The sequence below is a fragment of the Notechis scutatus genome, chromosome 1 (genome assembly GCF_049901735.1).
Source record: "Notechis scutatus isolate UNSWTSFEM ecotype Mainland chromosome 1, rNotScu1.2, whole genome shotgun sequence".
NCBI lineage: Eukaryota > Metazoa > Chordata > Lepidosauria > Squamata > Elapidae > Notechis > Notechis scutatus.
In genome coordinates, this window is record NC_142009.1 from 325,895,645 (window position 1) to 325,913,720 (window position 18,076).

At 42.8% G+C, this 18,076-nt stretch overlaps 2 protein-coding genes across 4 annotated transcripts in view; both read right to left on the bottom strand.

The window, feature by feature from the left end:
- Nucleotides 1-810: 810 nt before the first annotated feature.
- DOHH (deoxyhypusine hydroxylase) lies at nt 811-8,829 on the bottom strand. 3 transcript variants are annotated; one of them, XM_026681085.2, is made up of 5 exons: nt 8,499-8,829; nt 6,450-6,782; nt 5,189-5,265; nt 3,852-4,089; nt 811-1,345 (listed from the first exon to the last, which is right to left on the bottom strand). In XM_026681085.2, exons 2-5 carry the CDS (start codon nt 6,721-6,723, stop codon nt 1,029-1,031), a joined length of 906 nt encoding a protein of 301 aa, XP_026536870.2. In that variant the 5' UTR covers nt 6,724-6,782; nt 8,499-8,829; the 3' UTR covers nt 811-1,028. The 3 variants fall into 3 exon arrangements, with proteins under 3 accessions (XP_026536870.2, XP_026536871.2, XP_026536869.2); XM_026681086.2 differs by having other exon boundaries at nt 8,541-8,821; XM_026681084.2 differs by having other exon boundaries at nt 8,433-8,526.
- A 2,465-nt stretch (nt 8,830-11,294) lies between these two features.
- UNC13A (unc-13 homolog A) overlaps nt 11,295-18,076 on the bottom strand; it is a 126,931-nt gene continuing 120,149 nt past the window's right edge. Inside the window, exons 43-44 of the mRNA XM_087952620.1 lie at nt 17,351-17,510; nt 11,295-15,392 (exon numbers count right to left, since the gene is read on the bottom strand). Of these exons, the coding sequence (XP_087808746.1) occupies nt 15,101-15,392; nt 17,351-17,510 (452 nt within the window). The 3' untranslated portion in view covers nt 11,295-15,100. The remainder of the gene's footprint in view (nt 15,393-17,350; nt 17,511-18,076) is intronic.

Consider the following 18,076-nt stretch of genomic DNA (forward strand, 5'->3'; position numbering starts at 1 on the left):
GCCAACCTTTTGGACCTTAGGGACCACCAAACTGATAATTTTAAATCCCATGGACCAGAGACACTGGGAAAAATCCCCAAAAAAGTCTGCAGGAACATTCCCCACCCCATTTTCCTACTGATCGATCATTCTCTTTGGGATCGCAGGATATTGTCTCCAGCTCCATTCTCAGGTGGAGAGAGAGAGAGACTTTTGGCTTCCTGCAAGGAAAGCAGCATAAGCCTTTCTTTCTCTCCCCCAAATTCCACCAGAAATGAGTCTTTGTGAGACTTATCGCACCAGCACAGCCTCTTGGAGGAGGAAGCCTTGCAGAGTTCCAAAGACTCATTTCTGGCAGAGTTTGGGGAAGAGAAAGACAGACTTTTGCTGCTTTCCTTGCATGCAACCAAAAGCAGAAGAAAGAAGCGGAAAGAAGCAGCCCGGTGACCAGGTGAGGTGTGTGGGGCGATTGGGGCAAGTTCCCCCCTCTGCCCTTCCCCCCCTCTACTACCTTGTGTTTGCAATGCAAGGGATGCAAGCCTTGTGTTCCTGTGGGCCATGTGGGCGGCGCAGCCTTGTGTTCCCGCGCAGCCTGGATTAATTGCTTTTGGGGTGACATTTCTCTGTGGACCACCAAAATTTTCTTGCGGACTACTGGTTGGCGACCACTGGACTAGAAGACCTCCAAGGTTGCTTCCAACTCTATGATTCTATGATTCACCTGAGACAGAAGGGAGCTTCATTTGTCTTGGTGCTTTACAAGTTGTGTGGGGCCAGCTCATAGGGTGAGGAAGAGTTCTTTTAAGGGTAGCTAATAAAAATGGCAACTAGTTTTCACCAACGTAATTCAAAGTCCTTGATAACAGCTGTGGTATCCCCTCCACCAAGTACAGCAAAAGAAAAATAAATTAATTAATGACGGAGGCAGGAAGGTTTTGTCCACATGGTCTCCTTCCAGCACTCTTATGGAAACCAGAGACAACAAATGACACTCAAATGGCCAATAAAAGCATGGGGGGGGGGGGGCAGCTGAGAGAAGTCCTGCTTCTTCAGCTGAAGGCCTTCAGCTTGCTCAGACTGTCAGCATACTGGAAGTCAGTGCTGTTCTCATAATCGTACATGTCCAGCGCCACCTCGCAGCTCTCCCGGACTACCCGCTCTTCATCCTTGGCAAACGCCTCCAGGGTGGTCAGGCAGGACTCCTTAGCAATGGAGCCCAACGCCTCAGCGCACTCGTGGCGCACCATGGGATTCTCTGCCACGTTCTCCAAAGATGCCATCAGCTGTGGAATGCTGGCCTCCTGCTGCATCTGGCCCAGTACAAAGGCAATCTCATGGCGGAAGAGGGCGCTGCCAGCCTGGAGGCCTGGGGAAAGAGAGAAGTCACTTGGACTAAGAGGGGAGAAGAGAACCTGCTTGGTAGCCCTGAGTTGGTGGAACCTGACACTGGAATGCAGGAGGGAGGGGCTGTTTCCAAGGGAGCTAAGAGGCAGATCAGCACTGAGTGCCATCGGATGGTTATGCAGCCTGTGCTTGAGTCTGGCAAGATTAAAGTCAGGCCCAAGGAACCAAGAAGGCTTAATTGCTCAGAGTAGTTTCTTTATTGCTTTATTATTTTTAATATTATTTTAATTATTTATTTGCAGCCTTTTGTTTAGTGACTGTTCCAAGTTACAACAGCACTGAAAAAAAGCCATATATGGCCATTTTTCACATTGCAGCATCCCCAGGGTCACATGTTCAAAATTTGGATGCTTGGCAACTCGTATTTATGACAGTTAGAGTCTCCCGGGGTCACTTAATCACTTTTTGTGACAAGCAAAGTCAACAGGGAAGCCGGATTCGCTTTACAATTGTGTTACTAACTTAACTGCAATGATTTGCTTAACAACTGTGGGGAAACAACTCACTTAACAACAGAAATTTTAGACTCTGTTGTGGTCATAAGTCAAGGACTATTTGTATCCGGTAAATACTATGACAGTTTTAGGCATGATCCCTTCTGGGGCTCTTTCTGCAAACCAAGGACCCAATGCTGAACTGCCTCTTAGCTCCCTGGGAAAGAGCCCCTCCCTCCTGCATTCATCCCACCGTCAATGTTCCACCACAATATCTCAGGATTGGCTGTTCTGATGGCAGCAAATCAGGGATACAGGAGAAGAAAAACTTTTAAGTGTTCCTTTGAGGTGGCCCCTGGGTGCATAAAACCAGTGAATTTTTGTGGGAAATCTTATTTCCTTGAAGGAGGAGGTGCTTCCTCCCTCAGAAATCAAATCCACCTCTCCAACTGGGCAGAGGAAGGATCCCCACAGCTTCCATTTCAACATCTGGGATTGGATCCTCTCCACTGGAGATATCAAAGACCCAAGACCCACTAAATCTAAACATGCTCTGACAACAAATGATGGTACACTGTTGGTTTTTAATTGAAAAGGTCACACGGGTATAAATATACAGTATATCTAAGGAGGAGGTAAGTCCTACACTTGCAACTCTCTTTAGCTATTTCTCAACTCTCCCATAGAAGGGTGATGAGCCAATTACACTGAACTTGAAGACCCATGTCTGAGCCATGAACGGCTGAGGAAGGTTTGGAGTTTGACCAGGTTCAGTCACTGAGTCATAGTCTTTTTCCAAGAACCAGAAAGGGCTGTAGGGAACTAAGTCTGCTGAGTGGGAATCCCACCCTGGACTGGAGATAGGGTCAAGATGGATTTTGAGGATGTTGGACGGAAGTGAAATTCCAAATAAAGAACCGGATGTACACTTCCAAATAGCTAAGCCTCTGAATGTTTACTCGGAATTAGGATCTATTGAGGTCTTACTCCAGATAACAGCACGAAAGAAAACTGGGCTGCTTAAAATATCTGCTACATAGAACAAACAGGCTTCTTCAGAGTTGTACCTTGTCCCCTGCCACAAAAAGGTAAAAAAAACTAAAAAAAAACTCATCAGTCTGTTTAAGGGAGGCTGCATTTAGCTGCAAAAATTCCTGAAATTTGTCATAATTTGCAAATGACATTACCGTTATACATCAAACCATAATGAATTTGTAGTACCATTAATTTCTCATTATTATATTTCAAATAAAATGGGTGAGGGGGAATAAAAATTGTTTGCCTGCTCCTATTAGCATATCCTTTAGGCCATTTCTCCAATTACGATTTAAAGAGTCTTCCTAAGATCACTCAGCCATACTTGGAAAGATATAAAGTCCACCCTCAATACTGTTATTTTGATATTATATTGTGTCATTGACTCTAGAAGTTGATCTTAGGCACTAGTGAAGAAATGCCCATAGAAAGTGGTTTTTAAACTTTTCCTTCTTTAGCCAAAGCCACAAATCAGACAGTCCTTTTCACCCAACACACTTAAAACATTTTTAAGGCAATGGTTTTCAACTTGTGATCCGCAAGCCCCTGGTGGTCACAATGTTGTGACAGGGGATGATTTCAATCTTGAATTAAGTTTTGGTAGTGCATGGCATTTGGCCTATGGCCACAAAGGGTATTTAAATGGGGTCTATGGTGAAGAAAAGGTTGAAAACCACTGCTTTAAGGAAATTTAAGTATTCCTGTTGTGATTGTGGGTTCATGTGTCATCACCCAAAGAAAAAGTCGCTTTTACCCAGTTTTAGGTAACTTACCCAGGTTTGGGATGCACTGCCCTAAGAGCGGCACATTAGAATCTCCAACTAAAAAAACATATTTCAAAAATGGCCCAGTGAAATTGGGTGTATTCAGCATTTGATTCATTCATGATGCATTTTGGAAAATGGACTTTATGCTCCATCCCTTCAAAGAAAATCACAGCTTGGAAAAAAAATTTCTGCCCCAGATTCTTAAGCCAGGCTTAGAAAGTCTACTGCTTACCATCAGCAAGTGCCAGAACAGCAGTTTCCCCTCCAGTGTTCCGTAACGCAAACATAGCTTGATAGCGCTCAAAGAGTGATCGTGACTCATCCAGCAGGGCGAGCCTCAGCTTCCCCACATCCTTCTCCTCAGCGGGAGGTGCTGGATCCACAGAGCAGTAAGGGTTGACAGTAGAGTTTGCCTTGTGCCCCTGAAACCATTCCAGCCTCTTCACAGCCAGCTGACATGTCTCCGCTACCTACACAGGAGAGCAGATGGACATGTGAGGCCAGTTTTTGCCATGATTCAGAAGTCTTTATGGAAAGACAAGGACTAGGGTGCTAATTGTAGAGTTGCAAGCTAGTTGTCAATGCTTTCAAATTAATGACAAAGACAAAGTAGGAGGTAAAAGCTTTACAACTTTCCCCTAAATGTAGGATTAAAAAGTATTAATAAATAATATATCTAAAATTAAACAGGATATTCCAAAATAATTTATGTTTTTAAAAGACAAAATTCTTTCTCATTTTTGTAACAGTTTTAAGAATACCACGAATAGCCAAAGGAGTTGGGGGGTGGGTGGGGAGGATCATAGAACAAATCAATCCAGAGCTCTCACTCAAGGCTCAAATATTTAGATTCAAATTATGAAGACTCAGGTCCTTTGAGATGTCTGTATTTCTGGAAAATGTGGAAGAAAAGAGAAAAAGAGAACAAACAGTGGCAAAGTAGATGGACTGAAATTCCAACAATGGATGGGTGAGAAGATCTGAAGGGCCAGGATGGGGACACATAATCCTGAAAAAATCCCAAAAGTGCTTTTTCAAGAGGCAACTGGACTTTCTGTTTTTTCTTTGAAGACGTTTCGCTTCTCATCCAAGAAGCTTTTTCAACTCCGGCTCCAGCTTCTTGGATGAGAAGCGAAACATCTTCAAAGAAAAACCAAAAAGTCCAGTTGCCTTTTGAAAAAAAGCATCTTTGGGAAAACCATGACCTGGATGAGAGAAAATCTCCATAGACAATCCTAGACAGGATGGTTATTATGAGTCAACACCAACATAATAAATAAAAAAGAGTTATGTTTCAAAACATTTTATTATTCTACATTGGAACCACTTTTCAAATTTTTCAATTCAGCAATTTTGAAGGATAAATAGGTATCACTTTGGTGGGAAAGTAATAGCACCGTGATGTCATGCTGGCCACATGACTATGGAAATGTTTTTTGGACAGTGCTGGCTCAATGGCCCTGGAAATGGGGATGAACACTGCCCCTTATAGTCAGCAATGACTAATGGAGTAAAATCTACAGGGACTCTTTTATAGGAGTTATTGATTTTCTCCACTCCCATATTCACCTCAACAACAGGATCTTCAGAATATTGTTTCAATATATCAAGTACTTTTGGATTTCCAATGGCACCCAAAGCTTCACCTATGGAAAACAGAAGAAAGTTAGGAGAATGAACACAGGTCAGTGATGCAAGAATCCTTTGACATGTACAATCAGCACAAAGTTAAGAACAGCAACAACTATCTTGAATCCTTCAATCAACTGGTACTCAAAGGTTGCTAAATTAAAAAAACACAAAATATAATCAGAATAATTATAGATTTTCAAACCAATGACAGCATAATGTAAAGATACAATCCACCAAGATTACTCATTGAAACAAATTTATTTTAACTACTGAAGGCAAGGAACACAATGCAGATGTGTGGAAAAAAATGTTTACTCATACTAGCCAACAGGAATTATTGTGTGCCTTTTGTCCTAAAAAGAGAGGTATATAAAACAAAAATATTGTATTTAAAATCTTCCCCATCAATACTAAAATACTAGTGAAAACAACATGTATTTAAAAGTATTTTTATCTTAAAGCAATGTAACTACTATTCAAATGTTGTATTTTGAGTTCCCACAGAAAACCGGGTAACATTGGGACATGCCATGTTCTATTTGAGAGGATTGGATGCTCCCTTGAGATGGTTCTAACTGCAGCCCCCTTAAAATGGACCTTAGATGCCAGCAGGTCACCATGAAAGGGAGCAAACACAAATGTTCTAGGGCAGGGGTTTCCAATCTTGGAAACTTTAAGACTTGTGGACTTCAACTCCCAGAATTCCTCAGCCACCATTGGATTGAAGTCCACTAGTCTTAAAATTGCTAAGACTGGGGATCCCTGCTCCAGGGCAGTTTTCTCAACACATATCTTAAAGTTGCCAAGGTTGAGAAACATTGCTGATTATGATCTTAACTATTTTCATCTTTGAAAACTGAAATAGTCATCAGGGACAGACAAGGACAAAAAGTAAGCCAGTGAAAGTAACTCAAGATTCACAATCATCATTTGTTAGGAGGGTTTTAGAATTGTCTGAAATATCTCATTTCAGTTGACACTGTTCTTGACCAACAATTGCTTTTATAAGGTTTTGTTAGTTGCATCTGTTCTGAAGTGATCCAGTCTCTGGGATCAAATGATGAGAGGAAACCCAAACCTGCAGAGGATTTCCTTCACTGGCTTCATGTAGACCAGCCTTCCTAACAAGGTGCCATCCTGAATACAAAGTCCCATAATCATCTTCAACCTAGCTGGAAAATAGTTCTCCGCTTCTCACCTGCTTCATGTCGCACCATGGGTTCCTGACATGTGTTCTGGAGCACATCAATGAGAACTGGAATGGCCCTCTCGTCCTGCATCTGACCAAGACAGTATGCCAGCTCATGCTTCAGGAGAGCAGAGTCATCTTCAAAGGCTCGACTGATCCACTCAATAGCAGCTGGACCCCCCAAATTACGTAAGGTGAAAAGTGCTCGGAAGCGTGCCTTCAAGGATTGTTTGGGGTTCACCAGAATCTGGCCAATCAATTCAACTTCTTTTTCTTTCACCATTATTTACTGCTTTGCTGGTCTGAAGAGACAGGAGCGCTGACTTTAAAAATCTGGAGGACCTAAATAGAGGGGGGGAAATGAAAATGTCTAAATAAATGTAATCTTGGAAGCAAATTTGACCTTGTATGTTTTTTTAGAATGGAAAAGAACAGCATACTGCTCAATAAAGCAAATTAGTATCATAAGAAATCCACTACAAATCAGGACAAGGTCCACGTGTACATGATCAATCTGGAGCAATAACTGTACACAGATGCTAAATATAAAAAAAATGCATGCACAAATCCATTTTCCTCATGCCCTCTGTCAGTCTTTCTAATCTTCTCCAAATTTAACAAATTAAAAATATAGATATTACATGCAAATTCATACATGCTGCTTAATTTTTTCTCTTGGCACTAAGAAATTTGCCCTCTGAGAACAGTAGTGCCATGTTGTAGCCGAGCAACCCCCCAAAATTTGCAGCCAATGTGTGATACAATAAAAAGCATACATTGGAACATTAACGTAATTTACCAAAATGATAATATTTGAGAAAAATGGAGGGAACAATTGCATGTTGCAAATAAATGCTGAAAAACAAGAGGAAACAGATGAATTTGTGTACCTTGGTAGAATATTTACCAAAGATGGGAAAATGGATGGAGACATTTTAAGACATGTGAATGCCGATAGGAAAGTCGTTGGATTGTATGTGGATCATTTCAGGGAATGAATATTGGAAGAAAAACAAAAGCTAAGGTGTGTTTGTGGCCAATGTGGTATATGAATGTGAGAATTGAGTAGGCCAGATGAAACAAGTAATTATCAAGAAACTGTAGAGATTCTCAGTCATTCAGGTCACGATTGCCCCAAAGATGCTTTTTCAGGAAGCAACTGGACTTTCTTGTTTTTTCTTTTGAAAATGTTTTGCTTCTCATTCAAGAAGCTTCTTCAGCTCTGACAGGATAGTGGGGAATGGAAGGATTTATACTCCTTGCAGACAGCTGGTCATTTGCATCCTTTTAGAGGTGTTGGAGGTTTATCTGTGTCCTGAAAAAGCACCTTTGGGACAACCATGACTTGGATTTCCAGAGGAGGGAATTGCAGACTACAGCAGGGGTCTCCAACCTTGGCAACTTTAAGAATCCTGGACTTCAACTCCCTGAGTTCCTCAGCCAGCTTTGCTTTGCTGGCTGAGGAACTCTGGGAGTTGAAGTCCACAAGTCTTAAAATTGTCAAGATTTAAGACCCCTGGACTACAGGAGCCAGGAGCACTACTCAGGTGATCCTGAGGACACAGATAAATATCCAAGTGGCCTCAACGACTCTAAAAGAATACAATGACCAGCTGTCTACAAGGAAATATAAATCCTTCCATTCCCCGCCATGCAGTCAGAGCTGAAGAAGCTTCTTGGATGGGAAGCAAAACGTCTTCAAAGAAAAACCAGAAAGTCCAGATGCCTCCTGAAAAAAGCACCTTTGGGATAAGAGCCGGATGTAGTAAAATCCAATTAAATGGGTATTAAATGAATGTAAACTGAATACAAATAAGAGTGGGCTACAGGAAAGAATTGCGACCGGTGGTCTGGTCAACCAAACGCAGTGTAAAATTGGGCAAAGATGCCGGGGAAAACTGAGAAAGCTGAAGTTGGATAAATTGTAGAAAGAAGATTCCAGAACAGGTAATATTCGGTTCTTCCATTAGTCCCTCAGCGAATGAAGCTCACCTGCCCCCTCCCGTTCTGTTTCCATAGCAACACGGAACCGCAAGATCTCCCCTTTACCCTACTCACCGAACCTTCACACGCGTTCTTCAGCAGCGCATGCGCACTCACCTTCGAGGGTGGACTAAGGGACGGACGGAACCAAACGCATGCAGGAAGAGGAGACGAGAAAAAAAGCTGCTCCTTTCCTCCGTGCTGTATATACTCTCGTTCCTGTTAAATATTTTGGAGGAAAAGAGGATGAAATGTTTTTTCCCCAGAAGCAGCTGCTTCAAATGAAATACAGTATTCTTTTTTTTCTGAAACCCCTCCCGGAAGTCAACGAGTCCGATGTGAATGGAGCAAATAGAACGTCGTGCGCATTGGCACAAAAAAAAACAACAAAAAAAAAACCACGACTCCTCTGCCATCTCATAGGCTGATCGAAGGACGATAGATCTACAAATTTTAAACTCACACACGGCTTTTGGATTTAGAGGTTAACTTTATAAATATTTTTTTTCCATTTACAAACTTACATACCGCTTTTGGATTTGGAGGTTGACTCTGAAATATTTTTCCCCCCATTTAACGCTACATTCTTGATGTGTGGATTTCAAGTCTCAGAATTTCCTAGTCAGCATGCTTGGGGCACTCGTTTTAAAGTTGCCAAGGTTGAGAGAAACAACCTGGAATGAAGGAGAAACTTCCTAACAGTGAGAACAATTAACCAGTGGAACAACTTGCCTTCAGAGGTTGTGGGTGCTCCATCACTGGAGGTTTTTAAAGGAGAGACAGTCACTTGTCTGAAATAGTATAGGGTCTCCTGCTTGAGCAGGGGGCTGGACTAGATGACCTCAAAGGACCCTTCCAACTGTACTCTGAATGAGAAGCAGTGCCATGGGGTGTTGACATTTGCTCCCTTTTGTGTAGGCATACACTCCTAGCAACCATATAAATCAGGGTTGTCCGATCTTGGCAAATTTAAGACCTATGGATTTCAACTCCCAGAATTGAAGTGCTCTCCATGCTGGGGAATTCTGGGAGTTGAAGTCCACAAGTCTTAAATTTGCCAAGATGGGACATCCCTGATTTGTATGGTTGCCTGCACAAAAGGGAGCAAATGTCAATGCCCCATGGCAATGTTTCTCAACCTTAAAATGAACATCCCTGATATAGATTTCTTCATGACATCCTGGTCCCTCAAGTCTTCCAACAGTATCTCTATCACCATGGTAACTGAGTCCATCTTCTTCGGTGTTGGTTGTCCTCTTCTTTTTCCTTGCCCCTTTCCAGCATGAGAGCCCTCTGCAGGAGTCAAGTCTTTTGCACAATGTGTCTGAAGTAAGATAATTTCAGTTTGGTTGCTTTGCTTTCTTGGCCATCCACGGTATTCTCAGGAGTTCTGAGTTCAAAGGCATCAATGTTTCTCCTATCTTGCTTCTTTTACTTCTGTACAGTGTCCCAGGAAATACTATCGCTTGCATGATTCTGATTTTGTAGGTATAGACACATCACAGCATTTGATAATCTTTTCCAAGAATATCACAACACTGCTTGTAAAAACTTAACTATCTTGGACAAAGTTGGCCTGCTGATTCTCTGAGACTCTTTAATACAGTATAGAAACCCCAAGGGTAGATAGACTATGTAACCAGTTTCATCACTTTTGAAAGTAGGGATGTTACTTTGTGGAATTTAAATAATCTACCAGGAGTTGAACCAACAGCTCCTTGCACTATCAATGATTGTTTCAAATGTGCTTTTCCGAAAGGCAACAAGATTTTCCTGGTTTTTTTTCTCCTTGAAAACGTTTAGCTTTTCATCCAAGAGGTTTCATCCACTTCAGTTCTTCTTCACTGAAGAAACTTCTCGGATGAGAAGCAAAAACATTTTCAAGAATGCCCCTCTCCAAGAAAGTCCAGTAGTCTTTTGGAAAATCATCTTTGGGAAAACCATGATCTGATCGAGAATCTCCATAGATATAAATGATTATGTACACCATCTTACCTATAGAAAGTCATGGCACTCAATGAAGGGATATAGGTAATCCTTGATTTATGACCATAATTGAGCCCAGAATTACATTGTAAAAAGCAATGCTGGTTATGTTTCTATGAGAGTAGTTGTTCTTTGTAACTTCATAATCAAGTCTAATGTCTGCAGGGTATTGTGTGTAGAGGGTGGTTCACTTAAAAACTAGTATGTTAGCAGATTAACCCACTCTCTGCACTGAAGTAGTGGTAGCTGTTTGTCATCTGGAATAACAATGCCTACATCCGTGATGGCAAACCTATGGCCCATGTACCAGAGGTGGCACGCAGAGCCCTCTCTGTGGGCACGCGAGCTGTTGCCTCAGCTCAGCTGCACCATACATGTGCGCGTGCCTCTTGCCAGCCAGCTGATTTTCAGATCTCTGTTGTGCATATGTGGGGGGGGCATATGCAGGAGATGCATGCGCGGGGTTGTGTGGAGGAGCGCATGGGAAGGCGGTGCACCCCCACCGCAGTCCCCGTTTTGGGCCTAGTAGGCCTCCCTGCAGCCTCCTGGGAGCAAAAAGGGGGCACTGGGGGATGCGGCATGGCCCCCCTGTTTTTGCTCCCAAGAGGCTGCAGGGAGGCCTACTAGGCCCAAAATGGGGTGAGGGGGTCGCATGCACATGCCCGGGGAGTGCAGGGGGAATGTGCGTATGCGCGGGGGGGGGGTTTAAGCAGGAGCAGGTCGTGCGCGTATTGCATTATGGCTGCAGGCACGTGACGACAAAAAGGTTAGCCATCACTGGCCTACTTTATGCAAGTTTTGGTGGAAAGTATTGACTGAACTTTAATTCAAAGGGAGAGAACTGGTTATAAGCAGAAATAATGAAAATAACAACCATGAGATGTGTTTTTGATTTTTTAATGTCAGTTAATAAAATATTTGTATAGAGCCCCAAAATTTCAAAATAGTGCAAAACATCTCACTATCATGCATCCATTGTTGGTAAAACCATTGCTCAATCCACTTCAGGTATGTATGTACAGAACAGACAACATGAAAACATATTCCAACATGTGTGCTACACAAATAGAATTAACTTCATGTTATTGTTTGGGGATTTTAAATTTATTCTGATCCATTTTGTTGTTAATTTCAACTACATGCCAAAGAGAAACAACTGAAGGATGAACCAGTTTGGGGGGAAGATGGAGGGAGATGCCTACCCTTGGCTTCTTGTCATCTCACTGTGCAGGATAGGGACAGTGTCAGATTTGTTTGTGCCAAAGTGTGCTGGAGACAGAAATGGACATTTTTGCTTTGCCTCCCCTGCAGTCTTAAGAGGATTTCAAGACAAGGCTTTTTTTTTTATTGTGCGATTGTCCTGCCTTGTTCACAGAATTTTGCAGAAAATCCAGACAACTTTCGTTTGTAACCTACACATTTTCTGCTTGTTGGTGCCCTCTTGCCCCAGAAAAAAAATTGTTAAGGAGGGAAGAGATGACATCACCTTGCCACATGTTTTGATTTGCTAGCCACAATAGCTATCTGCCTGGATGCAGTGGTTGCCTAAGCTTTCTCCCTCTTTAATTTTTTTCAAATGCAATTTGTATGTCTGGTGGATTGTGCATATGTCTGTGTGTAAACATTCAACTCAAAATCCTGATACTTTGGTCCCAAGCAATTCATAAAAAATTAAACATTTTTGAAAAAGAGGAGGGACAAATGGGGGAAAAAAAGAGAGTTCTGACTAATAGAGGGAGGAGTTAAGCTTGGAAGTAAGTTTGTGCAGTGTTTGGAAGAGGTGACAATGAGGTTTCTGGAGAGGGGATGTATCTTTCCTCTAGGTTTAGGTGGACATCACTGTCTTTATTTCAGGGCATTCTTGAATGTTCTCTAATGTAGCAATGACAGCCCACTACATGTCCAAAGATTCCTTGGAAATCTTTCAATTTCCAACTGTCGGAGAGACCAAAGACCATAGGTGGAATACCTACTTTACATGCAGAAGATCCCAGTTGCCATTCTTGATGTCTGCTTTTAACAGGATCCCATGGGATGAGCTGCCAATCAGGTGCAAATAAGTAAGGGCAGAATGAAAAAAAGAATCTGCCTCATGTAAGGCACCTTTCTAGGAAGCCAAGATAGTTATCAGGTTGATCTTATTCTAACTGGTTTAGAGCTGCCCAACCGGTAAGAGTTGATCCCATATTCAGTAGCAAACAAGTAAGGAGAACAATGAGCTTCATTTCAGTGGCAGAGGAGCAAACTGGAATGGGGTGGGAGTGGGGGCAGTTAAGCAAGGAACTGGCAAATGACACCAATTGATGGGCTGGGTGATCAAGTCAATCCATAGATCTGTAGGGCCATAGAAACATATGGACAGAACTGACCAAGCTGTTAGAATTGATGCAGCTTTCAGAAGGGCAGCCCTCTATAGATGTGACATCAATTAGGAGATCGAGGGCAGTCACAATGATTGGTTAACTCTTCCAAAAGCTGGGCCATCCTCAGCAACTCCATAAACCAGGGGTCTCCAACCTTGGCAACTTTAAGACTTGTGGACTTCAACTCCCAGAATTCCTCAGCCAGCTGGCTGAGGAATTCTGAGAGTTGAAGTCCACAAGTCTAGTTGCCAACGTTGGAGACCCCTGCCATAAACAACTGCCCTCTTACAGAACGTTGTTTCTGTATGTATGGACCTCATTTCCCCCCACCAAAAAAAATATCTCCTCCCTTTAATGTTCTGCCTTCATCTCTCTCCTGGAAGCTCTTGAACTTTGAATTCTTTCCAAAATTACATACTGTGGTCCCACACCTACAAGGTCCTACTTGAGTATTACCTTCTTATAGGTACTGAAACAAATACTGCATGGACATTCCACATTCACATACCTCTCTCTCATTCCCACTACATTCACAAGAATAAACTAACTTAGGTGTGTTATGTGTATAGACCCAGTAATTATGACACACTGGAAAAGGAGCCAGGGTCAATCCCATTGATCAAATGCTCCTTTCCTTGAGTAACATAAGATTTCTTGAGTCAGCACACATGCTCCATGCTGTTGTTACCAAGTTTTCAGAAAGGTTGCCTACCAATTGCCCTTGGCTGAATTTTTCCACGTACTCTGGCATTCTGAATTACCTGGTTTTATTTCCACATGGAAATAAAATTGGGTATGTAGCATGTCCATGTTTGCACTTCTAAGGTTCTTGACATTCTTATCACAATGTTCAGTCTTTTAATTGTCCACTGTTCTCCCATGCATTACTTTTGTATGTTCATGTGTTAACAAACACCTCAAAAAGAAGTCAATCATGAGATAATCATGACGGTAGCAAGAGTGCAATATGGTGTTTTTACCAATGCTCAGAGAAGATGTTCATGAACATTGATAAAACCTCATCCGGTATTGTGATGCAGTAAAGATTTGAGGGTGGGGCAGAGTTTCAATGCATATACAAATAGTAACTCAAGTGTTTGTGCGTGAGACAGGGGAAAACGATGCAATGGAACTGTACAACTGTAGCAAAGCGCATGCTTCACTTCTGAAATTAAATCTAGAACTTCTTAATGTGGAACTGAAGGAAAATGAAAACGAAAAAATACATATCCTAGAAAGTAGAACAGAAAAAGGAAGCCATAGCCCTTCAGATGATGGACTACATTCCTAATATTATCTGATTGCTGGGCTTCCTTGAAGGCCACAGCAACAAAATAGTTTCATCCCAAGATCCCAAGATGGTGAAATGCCTAGCTGCCATGCTCTAGTCTAGCCTTACCTCGGTGGGCTGATAATTGTGAATTGTTTGGGTGGAACTTCAGATCAGCCTTTGGGACGCTGCTAATCTTGATGCAACTTGGTGCTAGAATTGCAGGGAAGATTCTGATGGTATTTGTTTAGCCCTGTTGAAATAAGGTAAGGACAAAGAAAGCTACCTTTCCCAGTATTATATATTTGTAATTTATCCTTATTTCCACTTGGCACAGAGATTTTGATTTTATTTTCAGTTGGCTGCTAGTTCAATCCCCAGCATTTTCAGTTCACAAATTAGGCAGCATATAGTGGGAAATACTCTTCTATGATTGAGACCTCAGAGCAATGTTTCTCAACCTTGGCAACTTTAAGATAGGTCAACTTCAACTCCCAAAATTCCCCAGCCGGGCATGCCGGCTGGGGAATTCTGGGATTTGAAGTCCAGTCATCTTACTAAGGTTGAAAAACATCTGCCTTAGGTAGCAGCTGCCAATCCATGCTGGAAATGCTGGGTTGGTTGACAAATACCCTGATTAAATGGAAGGCAGCTTCTGATGCTTCTCAGGCAAAAATGTGCCAGGAAAGAGGGGATAGCAGGAGCTTATGTCGAAATGTATTTAGCAGCATCTTTGATTTTTGTTAGGATCCTTTCCAGGAACAAACTCTTTGCTCTCTCACCTCTCTCTGCTTCATGGGGGAATTTGGCAATGCACATGTATTTGAGAAGGTATGCGTGATGTGTGATCCTTGGCAGCAGGAGCAAACCTCCCAAATAAAAGAGTGAGGAGCAGGAAGGGCTAGGGTGAGGGGCAGAAAGGACAGCTCCGAAAACTCTATGGCTTTGACATGGCTGTATAAAAGAGGGAAGGGACCAGGAAGAGAAGGGAAGGTAATTCTAGCAGACTGTGGAAGGGAACAAGGGGGAGGGGGAAGTCAGGGGGAGGCAGATTGGTCTTAGCTGCTGCTGCCCTCCTCGGCTGAGCGCGTATCTGACTTCAGTTTGACAAACTCCTTGGCCACCTCATCATTGTTTCTCTGCGAGAGGATGCGCAGCACTGTTAGGCCCGTGTCATCCATGTGAATGCGCCGGCCCAGCGGCAGCCAGCAAGCACAGCTGCCCCGCTGCACGATGTCCTTCAGCTGCAGGATGGCGATGCCCACGGTCCGATCTTCCCGTGCAAAGCAGTAGTCTTTGACGCAGACTTGCAGCTCGTAGCATTCTGGGCCTGTCTCAGTGCCAAGGGTGCTGGAAGAGGAAGTGGAGAGGGAAAGCCAGGAAAATATAAGGCCATTTGCAACTGAAAATCCTGGCCTGCATCTTATGAAAAAGACATGGGTTGAAATCTAGAGGCCACATTAACTCAGGGCTCTCCTTGGCCCACTATGCTGACCCCCATTTTGCTCTCATGTTGCCAGCTAGTTTCTAGACTGTTTACCCATAAACTTTGACTAAAGGAAACTGTCTCTACCTGCCTCTCTATGTCCTTCTCCCTTGCCGTGGTCTGTTTTTTGCGCATGCTTTTGGAAATTGACACTGTTGATTCTTACAGGTATTGACTCAGAGATCCTGTTGATGCAGATTGTTAACTGATTAGTGCCTGAGATTGTTGCACTGTGATATACCATTAGGTAATGTATCTAAGTACTTGATTCTCTATCCATGCTGTATATATACAGCCAGCCCTTGCGTTGCGATGCAACATTCAACAGTATGGATGCAAGCTGCAATGTTGCCTCTTGCAATTTCATTTCCTTATGCCAAGGCTGCAAATGCATCTTCCTCGCAGAGCCTGAAATTGTGCTTTCCCTCCCAGTTTCCTTTTGTGTGCAGGTGCGCCTTTCACATTAACAGCTTGTAACTGCACCTGCCATGTAGAGATTAGCCCATAGCAAGTACAGGTAGTCCTCGAGTTACATTTAGAGACCGTTCAAAGTTACAATGGGACTTTAAAGAAATGACTTGCAACCAGTCTCCATGCTTATTGTCACCTCAGCATCCCCATGGTCACGTGATCAAAATTCAGGCACTTAGCAAGGCAATTGCGTGTATTTTACAATGGTTGCAGGGTCCTGGGATCATGTGATAGCCATTTGTGATATTCCCAGCCAGTTTTCAACAAGCAAAGTCAATGCGGGAAGCTGAATTTGCTGAACCACAGCAGTATTCACTTAATAATTACAGTAATTCGTTAATAAATGTGGCAAAAGTAATAAAAGGCATGGCTCACTTAACAATGGAAATTATAGTCCCAGCTGTGACTCTAAGTCCAGGAGTATCTGTTCTTTTACAGCACATCTTTAATAGCAATAGCACTTAGACTTATATACTGCTTCACGGTGCTTTACAGCCCTCTCTAAGCGGTTTAGAGAGTCAGCCAATTGTCCCCAACAGATTGTCCTCATTTTACCCACCTCAGAAGGATGAAAGGCTGAGTCAACCTTAAGCCTGGTGACATTCGAACTGCCAAATTGCAGGCAGCCGGCAGTCTTCAGAAGTAGCCTGCAGTACTGCATTCTAGCCACTGCGCCACCGCGGCTCAATACTCTGCATGACTGTGTAATAAAGGGGTCCTCAAACTTTTTAAACAGTGGGCCAACTCACAGTCCCGCAAACTATTGAGGGCCGGACCGGCTGGGTGGGCATGGCTAGGTGGTCATGTGACTGGGTGGGCATGGGCGATTTAGCAATCCATTTTGCCAATTTAGCAGTCCATTAAACAATACACACAAATTAAACTTTAATTTGTTTTGCTCCTGGGGGTGTTTTACTTGCTTTTGTTTACATGTTGCTCTTTTGGTTGACTTTTCTTTTTACTAGATTGTTTTTTAAGATTTAATGCTTCAGTTTGAAGGGGAAGCTTTCCTAGTAGATATGTGATCTCGGGAAATGATGCAGGTGTTTTAATGAGACAGTGACAAAGCCCCTGTCAGTGTCAAATCTGATTCAAGATAGATCCGGGGCTGACAGCTCCCTTTTCAGATCCAATTCAAGGCATCACTCTGTCCTAATAGTCCACTTTGCTCTTTCCTAGCAACAGGACTATAGACATTAATTGCAGGAGAATGAAATTACTGTACTGGATAATTGTCCCTTTTCTTTACCATGTCCCTTCCTTGCCAATAGAATTCTCAGGCCAGAGCAAATTTTGCAGAGAAAAAAACAGTGTTGCCTGTATTGAAGACAGGGAAATCAGAAACACTCACAACTGGATGCTCTCATTGTATTTGGGGGACCAGCTATTGTTCTTGGACTTGGTAGCAAATTTCCTTTTCTTGTCACTGAGATGTGGCCCAATGATGTTGACTTCAATGAAAGGCCGGAAGATGCCCGATGTTTGCCACTTGAGATCATTGGCAGCCACCACTAAGGCAGAAAGGAGAGAGAGGAGAAATGAGTGTGGTTTGACCTTACCGCAAAGGACATAATGTGGCATTTATTAGAGCAGAAGAAGTGTGGAACTGACAATCTGTAATAGTCTGGATTTTCTAAACTACAATTGGCTATGCATCTAATACAGTGGTGGGATTCAAACTTTTTTACTACCAGTTCTGTGGGTGTGGCTTGGTGGGTGTGGCATTGCTTGGTGGGCGTTGCTTGGTGGGCGTGGCAGGAGAAGGTTACTGCAAAATCCCATTCTCTTCCCATCCCACTAACCTGCTTTCCAGCTCTGTTCTCCTGTGCAGGGCAACAAAAGAAGACCCAGACAATCAGCTGGGACTTGGGAGGCAGAGAATAGATGGAGGCAGGGCCAGTCAGAGGTGGGATTTGCCGATTCTCCAAACTATTCAAAATTTCTGCTACCGGTCCTCCAGAATTGGTCAGAACCTGCTGAATACCACCTCTGATCTAATACCTTGACCTTTGTTAATTCAACTGTTTTTAGAGAGTTAATATCGCCTAAATCCTAAATAGTGCATGCCACTTGCATT